Source organism: Trypanosoma rangeli (assembly GCF_003719475.1).
Source record: "Trypanosoma rangeli strain AM80 chromosome Unknown Tra_15.4_contig_00144, whole genome shotgun sequence".
In the NCBI taxonomy this organism is placed as follows: Eukaryota; Euglenozoa; class Kinetoplastea; order Trypanosomatida; family Trypanosomatidae; genus Trypanosoma; species Trypanosoma rangeli.
Genome location: NW_021705889.1, coordinates 14,781 through 31,883, shown reverse-complemented (window position 1 = coordinate 31,883; position 17,103 = coordinate 14,781). Strand labels below are relative to the sequence as shown.

Here is a 17,103-nt window from a genome sequence, read left to right as displayed (position 1 = left end):
TGGCAATGTCCTGCCCCTCGGCCAGATCACGGAGGGGTGCATCGTTTGCAACGTGGAGGCGAAGGTCGGCGACCGCGGCACCATCGCACGCGCCTCGGGCGACTACTGCATCATCATCTCCCACAACCACGAAACGGGCCGCACACGTCTGAAGCTGCCAAGCGGGCAGAAGAAGACTGTCCCCAGCACCTGCCGCGCCATGATTGGCATCATTGCCGGTGGTGGCCGTATTGAGAAGCCCGTTCTGAAGGCTGGTAACTCCTTCTACCGTTTCCGTGGAAAACGCAACTGCTGGCCCAAGGTGCGTGGTGTTGCCCGCAACCCCGTGGAGCACCCGCACGGTGGTGGTAACCATCAGCACATTGGTCACCCGTCGACTGTTTCGCGTCACGCACCGCCAGGCCAGAAGGTCGGCCTCATTGCCGCTCGCCGCACCGGACGTATCCGTGGTAGCAGGGCTGTTAAGGGCGCATGGCACCCAGAGGAGTAGGTTGGGTTTAGCACGTCTGATTTGTTTTTTTCTTCTTTTCAGCTGATACTTTTTAAATTAAAATGAAAAAAAAAAAGAGCAACAAACAACGAAACTCTTTTGCTTTATTCAATACTAAATTGACGGGTCTTCTGTGCGGAAAGAGAACGTGTGCGTTTCTTCTGCTTTTTCCTTTGGTGTTTACTCCTCTTTTTTTTTAATCTTTTTATTTTGTTGTTTGTTGCCTCCCAGTGGCACCATTTTGTAAGTTATATGTTGTGTGTGGCGGGCTGGACGCCCGGCAGACTTTGGGGTTGAATGATGCAGTGCCTGTTCCTGGAGGAGCGCGTCTCCGTGGAGGGGTACGTGGTGCTTCTCGCCGAGACGTTTCGCCCAGCATTTCATACGATACAATCGTTACTTACGACCATTGCGGAGCCGACCTCGCGGCCCTCACTGATGCATGAGTACCGCATGACACCCTTCTCGTTGGGGACTGCGGTTTCCGCCAGCATCCCTGTATCTGATGTGGTTGGATTTTTGGACGCTTATGTCTACGGCTTCCGTGCTGAGGGGGGTAACTCGCGTCGGGCTCGCGTTTGCGCCTTTGTGGAGACGTGCATGAGTCGATACAATTTGGCTCGCATTGTGATTGACGATACACGCACATTTGTGGAGTGTGAGAACGTTGAAACGGCGGAGGCGCTTTTGGCAGATCCGGTGGTGCGGTCGCTATGTGCTGAACCACCCAAGCTTGTTTCTGCCGCAGATCACTCTATTTTTATGCTGAGAAGCCGCGCCGTCGCAAGGCTGGTGGCGGAGCGTTGCGTTTTGCTTGGATTTCCTCTTCAGCAGCAGTACGACTACGAGGCAGACGAGAGCATTCGCAACATCCACATCATGCTGAAGACGCAGACGAAACCGCGGCCGTACCAAATTGATGCTGTCAACGCCGCAGCGACGGGAAGTTCTTTGCGAAGTGGCTGCATTGTGCTGCCGTGCGGCGCGGGTAAGACGCTTGTGGGGATTATGCTTTTGTGCAAGGTAAAGAAGCCGACCCTAATTCTTTGCGCGGGAAGTGTGAGTGTTGAACAATGGAAAAATCAGATTTTAGAATATGCCAGCATCTGTGCTCCTGGCACTGGCGAGGAAATGACTGCCGCTGAACGGCATCGGTCGACATTGGAGGGGGCTGCGCGTATTGCCTGTTTGACTGGAAAACAAAAAGATCCGATCACGGAAGATACTGATGTTGTGCTCACGACGTACAGCATGTTGGTGACAGCACACCGAGCGCAGATGCGGCAGCATGCGGGATGCGCAATTGGGTCTACAGATGATCGACCCCAGAAGAGACGACGCCCGAATCCAAAGGAGAAGCTCTTTCAGCCCTATGGTCTTCTCATTATGGATGAGGTTCATGTCATGCCAGCGGAGGCGTACAAGGAAAGCTTGGGCCTTGTTGACGCCAAGGGCGTGGTGGGACTAACGGCCACATATGTCCGGGAGGATGCAAAAATCCGGGAGTTGTTTCACCTGGTGGGGCCGAAGCTGTATGATGTGTCGTGGGAGACGTTGGCGTCAAGCGGCTATCTGGCTAATGTGACTTGCATTGAGGTGTTAACGCCGCTTACGAAGCAGTTTAGTCTTGAATATATGGAACGCAGCAGCGAGGACCGCACACTGCGGCAGCGGAAGATGCCACTGCTTGTCATGCTGGCCGCCGCAAACCCTAACAAAATGCTATGTGTTCTTGAACTTGTTAGAAGACACATTGCGGAGTCATCAAAGATTCTTGTTTTTTGCGACCATCTTCTGCTTCTTAAGGAGTACGGGAGTCTTCTTCACGCCCCTGTCATATGCGGGGAGACGCCGCATCGTGAACGGTTAATGATTTTTTCTGATTTTCAGAGCACCTCGAAGCTAAATGTCATTTGTTTGTCGCGTGTGGGGGATGTTAGTGTGAATCTCCCAAGCGCTAATGTGGTGATACAAGTCTCCAGTCATGGCGGCAGCCGACGACAAGAGGCGCAGCGCCTTGGGAGGATTTTGCGCCCCAAGGCGAGAGCCAGTAACGGCAAGGTGGTGGACGCGTGGTTCTACACCATCATTAGCACAGACACGCTGGAGATGGCCTACGCGGCACACCGCACAGCGTTTCTTGTGGATCAGGGGTACACGTGTCGCATTATGGAATTTCGCCCGGACGACCTTTCGAAAAAAGAGTTTGATGCCGTTGCTGCCATCACAGAACCAGGCGATGTTGTAAGCATGAAACAGGAGAAGCTGCGAAGCGCCTTGCGGGAAAGGGAACTGCGGTGTGAGTCCTTGACGGCACCACAGGGCTGTGTGGATGCCCGAAATCTGGACTACCAGCTGAATCTCTTGTCCCGGGTTGTTTCCGGCTGGGAGTTGGACTACCACAGCTGTGCGTTGCAGCAGCCAGCGCCAGGGCACGCCGGACTTTGGCAAGACGACGACAAAGAGAATGACGTTGTGGAGGTCGCACCAGAAAGGGATTTGGCTGCAATCAAGCGGGAATGGGCTGTGGGAAGTGGTATTGACCACCTTCACTTGAACCACAGCTGTACTTCTTTGCAAAGCCTAGTCAGCATTGATGAAAATTTTGTGTACCACGAGCTCTAGCTGAGCGACGCGAGGGAGGATGGGAGAAGGCAGCAGCGAACGTGAAAACCCAACAAACAAAAACCAAAACAAACAAAAAAAAAAGATGCAACATGTACTCTAATAGTGTAAAAACGAAAATATCCGTGTTTTTCCCTTTTGTTTTTGTGTATATTTCTTCCTGCCAGTCTTGTTTTTTACCCATCGGTATTTGTCTCTTCCATTTGTTTTTATTTTTGTTTTTGTTTTCTTGAACTGAGGAGATCCGAAGACGAAGATGCTGTGATACCTGTACTCACTGCTTGTGACGACCAAGAACCGGGTTATGGGATGTCTTTACCCAAATAAAGTTGAGCCCACAGATGTCGACAAACAGTTCGCACCAAACGCAAAAGACTCAAAGAGTGACTGCTCTGCTGGAAGCTTAAGGCGAGGTGGCAAAGCCGCCAGGGAAGAAGGCAGACAAAATTAGGAAGGTGACTGTAGTGGAGGAGGCACCACTCACCACATATGTTTTTTTGAGTATATGATGGCCGTCATTGGAACCGCAGGAGGTGGCGGCCGGAATTTTGGTGTGCGGTGCGTCCGTGGACTGTGTGTGTGTGTGGCCGCGTGTGTTTTATTTTGTTACCATTTACTTTTGTTTATTTTTGGCTGGCGCTTCTGTCCGTTACTATAAGTGACATGCGCTGAGCCCTTTTTTTTTGGTGGTGGTGGGGTGCTTTCTCTTTAGATGAGCAGAATTCGGGAACAAAATTGTTGCACCACAGGTAAGGGACACTTGTCTTGCCCTCTACCATTCCACTCTTTGCCTACTTTGCTGTTCACTCACCCGTAGTTTTCCTCACTTCTCTCTTATTATTATTTTTTTCCGCCGGCCCAGTAGGAGTCGCGTGTCACGATGGTCTGAGTTTCGTGCTGGGTGGTGGTGTACATTGTTGCCGCTGTGGTTAGGTGGATCGTGGGGTGGTTTCGTCGCAGAAGGGAGCCTGAGACCGCGAACGGTGACGGGTTGCTCTCGTCGCCAGAAAAGGACTCACCGGACGGATGTTCTGCTGGAAGCTGACGGCCACCGACCCGTCGCCGTCGCCCAGACGGCGAGGAGGGAACGCCGCCAGGGAAGAAGGCCGACTAGATTAGGAAGGTGGCTGTAGTGGAGGAGGCACCACTCACCGCACATTTTTTTTTTGAGTATATGATGGCCGTCATTGGAACCGCAGGAGGTGGCGGCCGGAATTTTTGTGTGCGGTGCGTCCGTGGACTGTGTGTGTGTGGGGCCGCGTGTGTTTTATTTTGTTACCATTTACTTTTGTTTATGCTGTGAGTGACTTTGTATGGGTTAACTGAACCGGCTCGCTGCGTTATTTTACTCCTATCACCGTTCCCCGCTATATTTCCACCAACCACGGCTGCATGTATTCTTGTTGGACTTCCCTTCCTTGTGCCCTCATTTTTTTTTCTTTCTTTTTCTTCCCCTCTGTGGCGATCTCCTCGCGGCATTTTCGACCGAGCACACACACAGACAGACACGCACACAGGATTTGATATATATATATATATACCTCATCAGTTATTGGCCTGAGAACGTTTTGTACTGACGGCGATGACGCAGGTGGGTGACGGGTTTCCTTCAACAAACACCCCCCAAGGCTTTGGTTCAAGGACGATGGTGTCGTTGCTGTCCAGCGAGGTGCATGTAAATGACAACGATGCCTTGCTTATTGGATCGACGACATACGAGGCAAAGTATGTTCAACCGTCGCCTCTGCTTAAGGGTTCTCTGTACATCCAGGACCCTAACAAATTGTTTAACAAGGACGAGGATTTGAGGATAGACAAGCTGACGCTTTCTCAGCTGTACAGTACCGCCTACGTCCCGTACATGCAAAAGAAACAGTACCAGCTGGAGGCGGAGTTTTCACTCTTGCCATGCCCTCCGGATTTTGACGGTGAGGCTTCAACTGACCCTGAGGCTGTGATGCAGTACGTAAAAGGGCTTTCTGCTGTGTACTGCAAGGATCCAAAGGATCCGTCTCCTTTTCAGCTTTATGAAACTCTTGTTAGTGGGTTTATGGAGGGCGTTGCCGCCATGACAACTCAATTCACGAATGAAAACAAGGAGGTTTTTTTAGGCAGCAACTCAACTTCCCTGTTTAGTTCCCAAGATCAAACATCTGGGGCACTTTGTTTGCCGCGATTCCAGTCGTTTGCACCAGCAACAGAAATGGTGGCGTTAACAATATCCATGTGGTTGTCAAATATTTGGCATTTGGATAACATTGGCATTGCCTTGGAAAAAGTTGAGCAATCTCCCGCCGCCACCCGCGCTTTAAGTTCATCTATTGTGCAGACCGCACTTGATGCCGGCAGAGAGCTCCTCATGGGGGATTGCTGTTCACAGGAGCGAAAAGGCGAGGTGTGCAGTTTGCTGGGACTTGTCGTTCTCCCTCGCGGGGAAATTCAAGAAATGCTTCGATATGTTAGCATTCTCGAGGAGTATTGCTTCCATTCTCGCTTCAGCATTGTACCAATTGTGCTACCTCACTATGAGGAGGTGTTGCGAAGCTTTTCCTTGACCTCATCATCGCAGCATTTAATGTTGTCTCCTGTTGACGCTCACCACCGTGAGACAACCAAACTGCCGGTTATGCTATCGGAGGGTGTCAGTGTTGTTTGCTTTTGTGTCTCACCTTGTGGTTTATTTTTGGCCGCCGCCACCGTTTCTGGCATCTTGCTTTTTCACACTGCGACGGGAGAGTTGCTGGTGGAATCGGTGGATATGTTTCTTTCTCGATCATTGTGGACAATGCAGTTTTCCCCCGACTCGAAAAAGCTGATTCTAACGATGATGGCTGGACTGCGTCACGTGGTGCTCAGCACCGACCTCGTTTACCTCAGTGAACACAACACGGAGTTGCCAGCCATTCCAACCGCGATGACGTCCGAGTCTATTGACTTTCTCTTCTCCCCACTGTTGACGAGCGGACGAAAAAGTTCATTGTACCTTGTGGCATGTGGGAAGACAGTGCTGAACAAACTCGGTCCCGGGGCCGATAGAACTGTTGAGAGTTTTGTTGTCTGCTCGCACATCCACAGCGATTTTGAGGGAAATTTGGTTGTCTTGGAGGCGGATGGTCGCACCTTTACCTTGCACCTGCGGGGAAGTATTGTCACCTTGACGCATGGCTCCCACAGCTGCTTTGGCGTCTGCCCAAACAGTGCTCCCTGGCATTTTATGTTTTGTCAGTGGAACCGGGGCACATGGACGTTGGGTATTGACAATATTTTGGTTGACCTACATGGGGCCCGCACTGCTCAGCCTAATGCGCTCAAAGTCACTCGTGCAACGATATTTGATGGCACTGGACATGTCGGATCGCTCGTGGTGTGGTGTGGGGAGGGCCTGGAGGGACGCTCGATCAATAAGTTTTCCATTGAACGAGTGTTGGAGTCATCTGTGAAGCCGTTTTTTTACCTGCCGCTGGATGAGGGAGAGGGGTTTTGGCTGAAGGAGCTGGCTGCTATGCAGACTATTTGTATTCCGGAACAATCGATTGTCTGGGACGAGTCCGTCTGCTGTCCGTGTGCCCCGCCTGAGTCGTTTGACCATAATGTTCGCTTTCCACAACATCTGCTGCAGCAGTCGGACGTCCTGGTCAGTAAGTTTCAGGTCCTTATTATCATCCCCTCTCTACACAAGGGAGGAGACGGGGTGGTTGTTGCTGTTCAACATGGATCAAAATCCATCAGCCGAGTATACCGTTGCCCGGGGAGTTATTCGCAGTCACTTTATTTCCTTTCCCGTGACGAGTCCTTGTTGTATTCCTTTCAGCAGCGCTTTTCGACGTTCTCCGTGAGTTCCATCTCTACCACTGCGAGACGAGAATATGAATTACAAGAAAGTGGTGTTTTGCGCACAGATACGTTGCAGGGTTCACCCGAGTGGTTATACAATGAGATCCTGAAACGCATGTGCATTGACGGACTTGATCTTCTTCGAATTCCGCCCGAAATTACTCCACTGCGGTTTGAAAACTTGCGCCAACTGTGCAGGATACTGCAAGGTGCCCAGAAAGAGTCTAACAATGTAAAGCTAGTGGCGGTTATGACATTAGCAATGGTACACTTTGAGCGGCTAGCGTTGGAGGATGCTGACTCCCTTTCACGTATCGCTGCGTCCCTTAATCGTTCCTGCAAGCAAATCATGGAATGCTTTCCTAAAGGTTATGTTCGTGATGTGGCTGCCGCATTGGTCCGGGCCGGCGCTAGCCGATCACTAACCATGACAGATAAAGTTGATATACTTATGCATGCCGATGATGAAAGGGTGACTGATGCAATTGAGTGCTGCATGTGCAAAGAGTCCCTATACGACATTATATCCTTTGTAGTTAATGATGATCCCTCCAAATTGTTGCTCATTGCACATGGGCTTTTTCGACGATGTAAACTAGAGGAGGAGGGCCGTGTTTCTGGACGAACAGTGTTTCCTTTTATGTTATGGTTTTCAATTGTATCCGTTCAACTTCTTCTTGCTTATGGACAGTACACAGTAATTTGCCGTCTATTGGAACTCTACGTTCAGCACGCAGAACAACTCCTTCCGAGGCGATCGTGGGATGACAGCATACAACAAACCGTGGTTCACACAGGGCTTCTACCGATGCTGATCAGTGTTGCCAAACTGTGTCCCGCTGCTGTCACCCAAGAGGTGGAATTGGCGTTGCTGCATCTTCTTGATACACTGCCGCAAGAAGCCACCAGTAACCTCTTCCCTGTGAGCTTTGAGACGCGACAAGCAAGCGACGTTGTACCAAGCACAGATAGTGCCCCATTTAAGTTTGTTCTTGACTGTAAAAGAGCGACAAATGTTTTTATTTCGAAGGAATTGTCCGCCTCGGAGGTGACAGTTGTCGCATCTAACCCTTCCAATGAGAAGCCAACTAAGCTTGTCTTGAATAACGAGACACCATTTGTCACGATAGATGGATCGACCCTATTGCTTTTCGGGACAGGAGAGAGCTCGCTTACCGTTGTCTGCAGCTATGAGCTTTGTGTTGGCACACCGTGCATCTCTATGCTGCGTGAAGGTATTTTGAATTTGCTTTTATCTTCGGCGAGGCATTTAACAACAACCCCCACGTCGTGTGGTGTTTTTCTGGCGCCGTTGCTGCGTCATGGACTGGACTCAAAAACACTCGCAACGCATGGGCTGGATGTTCCTGGCAGGGTGAACGAGTCCAGCTTCGCGGTGGACATTCTCAACAATGAGGGAGAAGGAAAAACGTTTGTGGATGAGGTGTGGAAAAATATGCGGGGTGGCGTGACACCCCTCATGCGGCCCGCCATTCAGGCACTCTTATCTTTGCTTATACACAGTGGCTTGACTACACGTCAGGCCACTGACGAGTTAAAACTCCGTTGGTTTAGCGGGGAATGGGGAAGTAAACTCCAGGGAAGTGGAAAGGATGCCGCACGACAGTCATTGTTGGGCTTAGCCAAATGGATTACTTCATGCGTATATTACCAGGCCGATTATTTCCCCTTGTATGCGCGGCGTGCCTCGAACGTAAGGCGCTCCCCACATGAAAGTTCGTTTGCCGCCTCACGGTCTGCGTCAGATCCTAGACCCGCTTCCATGTGTAGGCGAAACGTGGTTAGGGGTGCCATGCAGAATCAAGATATACTAGATCAGGTGCGCGCTCTGCTTTCTAAAGGTATTACCCCCCAAAATCTGGAAAAAATTTTAGTGGAACGAACGTCTTCCGCCCTGCGTATAATGCGTGGATTGCACCTTCTCTCGGCTCTTCTCTCAAAACTTGAGAAGGTGGAGACTAGAATGCTTCACGGCATTCTCCAGACTCTGTGGATGTTTTCTGGAGAGGGGAGTGGAAAACACATAATTGAGAGTCTTGTGGGCTCTGGCACCGAATTGGAAATGCGAGTACGTACGGCGTTTCATTCTGTCCTAGAGATGTGTGAATCCCTGTTGATGAGTAATTGTCCCAAGGAGCTATCGACAGAGGTGATGCTGGCGTCTCCGGCAGAGAATGGCTCCTCCACGATGTTGTTGCTGGCGATCATGTGCCATCCCTGGGACGCCGTGGATTGCGAATTTTTTAGGTGCAGCAGGAACGACGATGAGGTAACTGGTATTCTTGGCTACTTGGCGGACCAGATGAGTCTGTTCACGTGCAGCCTGCCATTGATGTGCTCACGACGGGCACGCCGTGAGCAAAGTAAGACCACAAGCGCAACAAAGGGGACAACCAATTGGGATGAACTGATTGGGATTGCAGAGCACGTGTCCATCAACTCCATTTTACCAAATGGATTTTCTATTGTTGTTCCAAACTTGCAACTGTTTCTTTCAGAGGAAGGCGTCACCTTTGAGAAGGCCGTTCCTGGCTTATTGACGCTGCGCGCGGACGAGGCGTGGCCCCTTCCACGACATATGGCTTGGTTTGGTGGTCTTCCCCGTGTGTATTATTACGAGGTGACACTCACATTTCCGTGTCATTTTTTTGCGCTTGGTTTGGGTCACAACCGAGGCGAGGTGGAGCGTGGGGTGGATGTAACATATTTCTACGATAATTTAGGCGACACCCATGCTATCTCCTGCCCGCCTTTTGATGAGGGTGACACGATTGGCTGTGGAGTCGTGGCGACGACACGGCGCATATTTTTCACCCTCAATGGTGTCTTTATCTCCTTTATGGGGACTGTGAGTGATAAGACCGAGGCTCTCTATCCTGTAATCCGCGTCAATAACGAGGAACGTACAGGCTTTACGGTAAACTTTGGCTCCACGGCATTTTGCTACGATTTTCGTAGATTACACCCCGCCCTTTCAGTTAGCGGGTACCCGACTTGGTACATCGTGGCATCAACCGCAGAAATTGTGCTTCACTACATGTCCGCTCGTGCCAGCGTCATGCGAGAGTCAGGTAAACCGTGCACAGGGATATTTTTCATTAAGTGCTGCGAGTTGGTTTGCCGAAGCATTCACAAAATTGCCTCAATTATTATGGATATTGGAGTGGCCAAGGTGGAGACTTCCGAGAGTTGCATGGAGGAGGCGGTCATCCTGTCGGTCGTCGACTCATCGCTCATAAAGTTTATTGCCACGCTGCGTCACATCCTACAGGCTCCTACACTGAACTCAGTGCCTGAGGTAGTGGGGGAGATGGTATTTGACGCGGCAACAGTTCTAATGATGTTGCCTTTGCACTCTATACGAATATCCACCATAAAGTTTTTTCCAGAACTTCTACCACACGTTCCTCGTGTGCGGGACGTCAAGAGCTCAACAAAGCTTGTAAAAACTTTTTTTGAACACGCCAAGGTGATGGTAGATACCCATGGTAAAATTCCCTTTGTTCCCTACTGGCGGGAGTGCGATAGCCGATGCATGACCATTACAAATGTGCAGGGGGTGTGCATGCAGCCAGAGGCGCAGCGAAGCATAGTTTTGGGAAATATTCTTCCGCGTACTGGGAAGGTGTCCTTTACAGCACGCATTTTTCGCAAGGGGATGTCGAAGGGTCACTCTTTGAAGGGTGGGTACTATATTGGGATATCCGTTGCTAACCTGAAGCCCATGTCACAAGCATGTAACTCTCAGAGATGGAAGGCTGTGAAGCCACCTGTAGTATGGGCGCTTCACGATGTCTCGCCTCAGTTACCCCACGCCACAAATCCAACGGTAAAACCAAACGTTTTTCATCGCACTTTTGGCAGTGGCGACGAGATTTGTGTCTCAATAGACTGTGACAAACAAACGGTAAGTTTTTATCGAGACAATGAGTTTCTCAAGACATTGTTTACGGACATTCCTACAAATGTTGACTTAGTACCATTTGTTCAGCTATACAATGACGATGCTTCCGCCTACATCAGTCCTGGGGAAATGACGGCGCCGATTTCATCCTTGACCCTTCTCAGTGCAGCTTCTGTGGATGTATTGCGTTCCATGTTAACGTTGGACCCGTTTGAGCGTTTAGTGGCAGATGGTCTTTGTGAGGAACTTGATGGAGCAGCGTTCCCCAACGTTGCCTTGGCGTTGTTTGGCAGCATGCCAGACCCGCGTGTTTTACAGCTCTGTTGCCGTAATGGTGAGAAAGTTCTGGTTACTGTTCGCCGTTTGAGGCAGCAGCAGGTCAAGTTTTCTGTTGGCAACTTGGCGTACTACGGGCACATGAACAGTCTCCGCACTGCCTCTTTTTTGGGTGCATGCGGTACGCTTGACGTCAGTGATTTATCATCATCCTTGTCAGGCGTCCAGCGGTGCATCATGAGTTTGGTGATGGCACTTCGCCGTCTTGTTCTCCCGCTTGTCACGACACAGGCCCTCGCGCTGCAGGAGACGCAGAAACGGAAAGACATACTTGAGGATGAGAATGATCAATGGGGCGATTTGTTTCACGGTGTTCGTGTGACGCAGTTTCTCAGCATTCAACGACTCTCTCAGAATATTCCGCTTCTGGAGTCTCCGCGAGTTCCTGTGGATTACACCTTTTCTGCCGCGTTATCACATCCTGGTTTTTTTTTGCCACCCCAGTACTGTGGCAGGCTGGCGACAGTGCCGAGTGGCGGGGAAAATACCACGCCACCTTTCATTGCGATTGCCGAACCCGCTGTTCCGAGGACTGGGCGATTTAATTTGCGGTGCCAGCTTATGCGCGGGCGCACTGGACAGATATTGGGCGGTGGATACTACTTTGGTATCTGTGTCGCCTCGCTTGATTGGAGGCGGCGGGATCTGAATGTGGGCAATCCAGAGGTATGGGCCATACATGACATGGATGATGCCCCATGGCGGCTGCGTCACCTGCACCCAGGGACGCCTTTCCGGACTATTGCAGACCCAAGTTGCATTCTGGTTAGTGGAGACATCATTCGTCTTGAGGTTGATCGCGACGAGGGCACCATGCAAGCTTATCGCAAGGGTGTCAACCAAGAGGAGGTCTTATTGGGTCTTATTTTTGACAATCTGCCCAAGGAGGTGAAGCTCTTCCCGTTTGTGCACTTGTATAATACAGACGCTGTCGCCGTACTTTTACCATCCAGTGGAGATCAGCCGGCAATACGTACAACGGTGCAGCAGCCACATTTTGCATTGTGCTCTTTAAACGTTAAACGAAACTGCGATGGTTGTCTCACACAGCACCTTGAGACACGTTTGACCTCTCGTGTGTGGTACAAATGTAACGAATGCATTGATTACAACTTGTGTCATTCCTGTTTTACGCTTTGCACCCATTCACATCACTCCTTTACCGAAATGGGACCTGATCCTCTTGTATACTCCAGCGCTCCCCCAAAGTTTCTTGAATGTGGTACAAAAGTCATAATTTCCGGAACCACGTCGCTATATTTGAAGAGTTGGGGTTGTCGTTTGTTGGAGAGACACATGAATTGTGTGGCGGAAGCGAAGAGGCACAATGCTGTAGCAATGTGGGGTATTGTGTTTAAAAAAGTGGCCACCTTCACGGTTTTGGTGGACACGTTAAACGGCGAACCGCTTTCCTCCGAGATGCCCACGTTTATTGGCGTCGGTGAAGCAGAAGACATCACTTCCTTGTCCGTCGAAATGCTTCGTGAGCGATGTATGTCGGGGGCTGCCACTGTTGCTTCCCTCTGCAGCGATTCCTCCATGGGACGAAAACTCAACTCTTTGACTCTTTCCCCTTCCGGCTTTTGGCGTGGTTCGACGATCACCATTGAGGTGGATACCGTGTTGGGGGTGGCCACCATACGTCGTGACTGGGTGACACTCGGGACACAACCCTTTCCCATCTCTCGCCTGAGTAGCCCCGCCAACTTGGTTGGGTTTGTGCTGTTTGGTCGAAAGAATGTCGTTGTTTCCATTTACCCTGAAATCAAACAAACCCTACCCGCAGTCGTGGAGGGAGTGACAGGCACGTTTTTGCGTGTTTCTTGTCAAGGGCGTATTCGGCTGCTAAGACCAGAACACTGTCGTCTCCCTTTGGCTTTCTGCCAAAGTTTGCCTGAGGTGGGTACGCTAGGGTATGTCTTTCTGAAGAAGGATCTTGCGCAAGGCAAAGTTGTTGCCGTTGGAAAGGACGAAGTGGCGATTCACTTCCCGCTGAACAACGCGGTTCAGTGGGTCCCCTATGCCCTTTTTCTAACAGGTCGATGTGACAGTATTGCAGAGGAGTGTCTGCTTCATCGCGAAATTGACGAGACAGGTGCCACAATGCGTGATGGGTTTGTTCTTTCCAGACTTTTGCTTATTCTTTCATTTCTGTACGAGAATGAAAAACTTTTACCAATTCTCTTGCCCTACAGCTCGGCAATTTTGAATGTACTTCGCCCCATAGCTGCCGTGGAGATCAGGAATGATTCACCCATAGAGTTTATTCAAGAGGTTCGTGCTGCAGTGGATGTAACGTGCAATTGCATTCGTAACATGACATGTAGCAGGACTCTTGCGGGATTTATTCCGTCGCTTTCGATTGACGGCCATCAATACAAGCCGAAGCGTAACTTGCTAATGTGCGCTGTACAGGGTCCACACCGCGGCAAACTTTTTAAAGTTTCTTCTGTGGAATTGCCAACTTCCTTTAAAGGTGTGGAACTGGCCAATGCTTCTTCAACAGCCTTGTTACACATGGGGGATTGTGTTCCAGTAAAGCAATCGGGCGGGAAACCGTGGTGGACCATCCATAATGGTCTGCCCTGTAACTTGCTGGAGCACACCTTGCGCGTGACAGATCCTGAAAATCGCTTGTGTGACACCACACTGGAGGGGGAGTGGCAGGGAGAGATCACCGTACCGAGAAGAGGCACCAGCTCAATTTCTCTTCGTCTTACCGCAGACTGTGGGGGCTCGGCCACCGTGACTTTCCTCACCAGAGCCAGGGAGTGCCTTGTTTTTGGGGAATATATGCGGTACAGCAGGACTGTGCGTCTTTGTTTGTATTGTGCAACGGGTTCAACCAGTTCACTTCCATTTTGTTTTCAAAAGGGGGTGAAGCATCCAACGTTTGAGGCAGCTGTAGATGAGCTAGAATACATGTTGTCTGGTAAGAAAGAACCCATTTTTGTCGTTGTTATGGCTGGTACTATTGACACAGGGAATCAGCGGGTGTTGGGCGAATGGAAACCTAGGAATGACAGAGCTGGGACTTTTGCTATCAATACATTTCGTCGTGTCACCTTAATTGCCCCCACAACTGAGTTGGCGCACATTGAGCCTTTGCCGGAGTGCAGGGACCCGGTGATACCACCAGCTCCGCAGCGAGACATGGCATCTACGATGCACCGTCTTGTTGTATTACTGGCCCGTCACTTGTATCTTTTTATTCTCTACAAGGGTGGAAACGTGGGCAGGGAGGCACTTGATTGCATTGCTTACTACCATTCTCACCCACTGACGAATCAAATTATTTTCACCTACGCCGATATGGAGCAGCGGCTACGCATCGTATATGGGACTCTCGGCCTCATTTTGGATCCCAATACGAAGCCATGGGATGCGACGACGCTTTCGTTTCTTGTTACAAAGAACGTACTCCTTCAAAGTGATGCCGCTGCACATTTTCCAAGCCTTCTTTGGGATTTGTTTCATGCCGTGGTGGCGGCGACGCACCAATGCGGTGCTGAGTACCGTCATCACCTTTTGAGGAATGTCATTAAATTTGTTGAGAAACACCGTGATGGGTTTCATGACATTTATACGCAACTTCTTTCGCTATTGCTAAGCTGGATAGATCGGAATGTCCCAAACTTTTTGCATTATGGTGAAAACCGCAAGGACGTTGCTGCGGGGGTGGAACTTGTCATGAGTGTTGAAAAATCACTTCTTAAGGACACCATCCGAAACATTCCTATAGCATCATTGCAGTGCTTGATCGACATGTCGTACTCCTTTACAGAGGGGCTCCCGCTACCAAAGGCGGTGGATCTTGCGGAGGAAGAGATGACCTTGCGTAAGAGTTTATCTGTGGAGGCACACTGTGCCTATGGTGAATTTGCGGAGGGGGTGCTTAAGGTAGGTAAAGTCATGAGTTCCTGTGTGGCGGGTTCACACGGAAGGTACTACTACGAAGTGGTGTTGCCAGACCGACTCACCGCGCCGTTTGCCGTTGGATGGGGAACGGAAGAACACACAGAGGTTCCAAGTCTACACGTTGGGAGTGACACCTGCAGTTTTGCCTTCACCGGGAATGAGTTGACGTCAAAGAACAAGAAAGAGGAGTATAAACCTGGACAAGAGCCGATGCCAGGATCCGTGATTGGGTGTTTGCTTGACATGAATGAAAAGTTAGTGTCTTGGTCTGTGAATGGGGCGTATGGCCCTTTTGTCCCTATTCCCATTGAACACGAGGACAGGGGTTTGTATGCATTCATGTCCACAGGCTCCTGCAGTGGTATGCGGATGGCATTAAATGCTGCACAGTTTGTATATGTGCCTGATAACTATTGCGACCTCTCCGGACGCTTCACGCGTGTTCAGATCACGACATACGATGAGCAGCCACTTCAAAGTGTACTGCCTGTGCAACCATTATCATTTTATGAACAGTTGGCGTCGTACCTTTCCGACACGGAAGATTCCATGCCGTTGAAGCAGCAGGCAGGCAATATGTCTTTATCAGTGTTGTCTTCTGTGCACATGGTGCCTTTGGAGGTTGAGTTATTGTCACGCTATCCACTACTGTTGCAGATGAGCTACGAGGAAAGGAAGGAGCACACGAAGGTTATTTATGTTGCTGAGAGCTGCATGGCTACCGCACGTCGTTTTATTGATTTAGACAGTGAAGTTGTGTACGGTCGGTTGTCCTCTGCATTTCTACGCGTGAAACATGTTGTGCGTCGGTCCTTTGGAAAGAACCTGCTTGTAAGCATACCCCACGTTGAGAAAAACTTCAATCCGTCCAGTATCACTGTGCGAATCACGGAATTATATTCCACACTTTCACGACCACCTGAGGTGGCTCTACAGCACTCAGTGCTGTCGCAGATGTATAAACAGATTGGGTCTTTCACTGACGAACAACTTCGACAAACTCCACTGTTTAAGGTGCACTTATATATTTCTGGAAGTGGACACGCCCCGCACGATCTCGGAGGACCGTACAAACAATTGTGGACCTTCCTTAGCGAGGAACTTATGGCACACCCAGATAAGTGTTATCCCCATACAGACTACCACAGGAACCCACTCTGTCGCTATCTGAACAACTCACGGAGAATTGCGTTGGTTCCTGATAGCTCTGCTAATTCAGCATATGATCTTATTTTGTTGAACTTTCTTGGAAAAATCATGGGTCATATGGCGGCTGCAAAGACACCTCTGGTATTGGATTTTTCGCCATTTGTGTGGAAGTATCTTGTGGAGGACACACTCACAATAAAAGACTACTACAGGTACGTGGATAGCGTAGTGGAGAATAGCATGGAAGACGCCGATTTTTTCTTGAGTGGGATGGCCGAGGAAATTATTCCAGGCCTCTCCGCAACGCTGGAGGTACTGGGAAATGGGGCAAAAAGTGAGGAGGCCAAGGTGACCACCTGCCGTCGACTGGCGGAGGATTGTCTACTGCACTCCATGGACCTGCAATTGAATGCTATCCGTGAAGGGATTTGGGCTGTTCTTCCTAAACGCGTTGTCCGTTGCCTCTTGTGGCAGGATTTGGAGCGAATGATCTGCGGCGACTCAAATCTAACCCCTGAAGTGATGAGGCAATTCATCGAGGTTCAGCTTACCGGGATGCGGGAGCAGGCCTTTTGGCGCATTATTGAAGAACTCACCGTGGAGCAGCGCTCCTCCTTTCTCTGTTTTGCATCTGGACAGAAGAGACCTCCCCTCATCCACAAGATTAAGGTGACAGAGAGTACAGAGGGCACGGATCACCTTCCCAGAGCACAGTCGTGCTCCTCCTTGGTGACTGTTCCGCTCTATGACACCTACGAACTTTTTAGGGAAAAAATGCTCATTGCCATTGCGCATGAAATGGAGATGGAACTTGCGTAGAACCCAA

General features: G+C 50.1%; 3 protein-coding genes across 3 annotated transcripts in view, besides 4 other annotated features; all 3 read left to right on the top strand.

Annotated features, from left to right (window-relative positions):
* Nucleotides 1-152, top strand: part of TraAM80_04773 (large subunit ribosomal protein L8e) — a gene marked incomplete at both ends in the record, with an annotated part of 633 nt that extends 481 nt beyond the window's left edge. Inside the window, one exon of the mRNA XM_029381687.1 lies at nt 1-152. This exon is cut by the window's left edge and continues 481 nt beyond it. Coding sequence (XP_029238455.1) covers nt 1-152 — 152 coding nt within the window.
* A 635-nt stretch (nt 153-787) lies between these two features.
* TraAM80_04772 (putative DNA repair helicase) lies at nt 788-3,115 on the top strand (the record flags this gene model as incomplete). Its single annotated transcript, XM_029381686.1, has 1 exon — nt 788-3,115. One exon carries the CDS (start codon nt 788-790, stop codon nt 3,113-3,115), a length of 2,328 nt encoding a protein of 775 aa, XP_029238454.1.
* A 51-nt stretch (nt 3,116-3,166) lies between these two features.
* Nucleotides 3,167-3,199: a microsatellite.
* Nucleotides 3,200-3,317: 118 nt separating this feature from the next.
* Nucleotides 3,318-3,346: a sequence feature (A-rich).
* Nucleotides 3,347-4,605: 1,259 nt separating this feature from the next.
* Nucleotides 4,606-4,631: a microsatellite.
* A 7-nt stretch (nt 4,632-4,638) lies between these two features.
* Nucleotides 4,639-4,655: a microsatellite.
* Nucleotides 4,656-4,697: 42 nt separating this feature from the next.
* TraAM80_04771 (uncharacterized protein) lies at nt 4,698-17,096 on the top strand (the record flags this gene model as incomplete). Its single annotated transcript, XM_029381685.1, has 1 exon — nt 4,698-17,096. One exon carries the CDS (start codon nt 4,698-4,700, stop codon nt 17,094-17,096), a length of 12,399 nt encoding a protein of 4,132 aa, XP_029238453.1.
* Between the last annotated feature and the right edge of the window lie 7 nt (nt 17,097-17,103).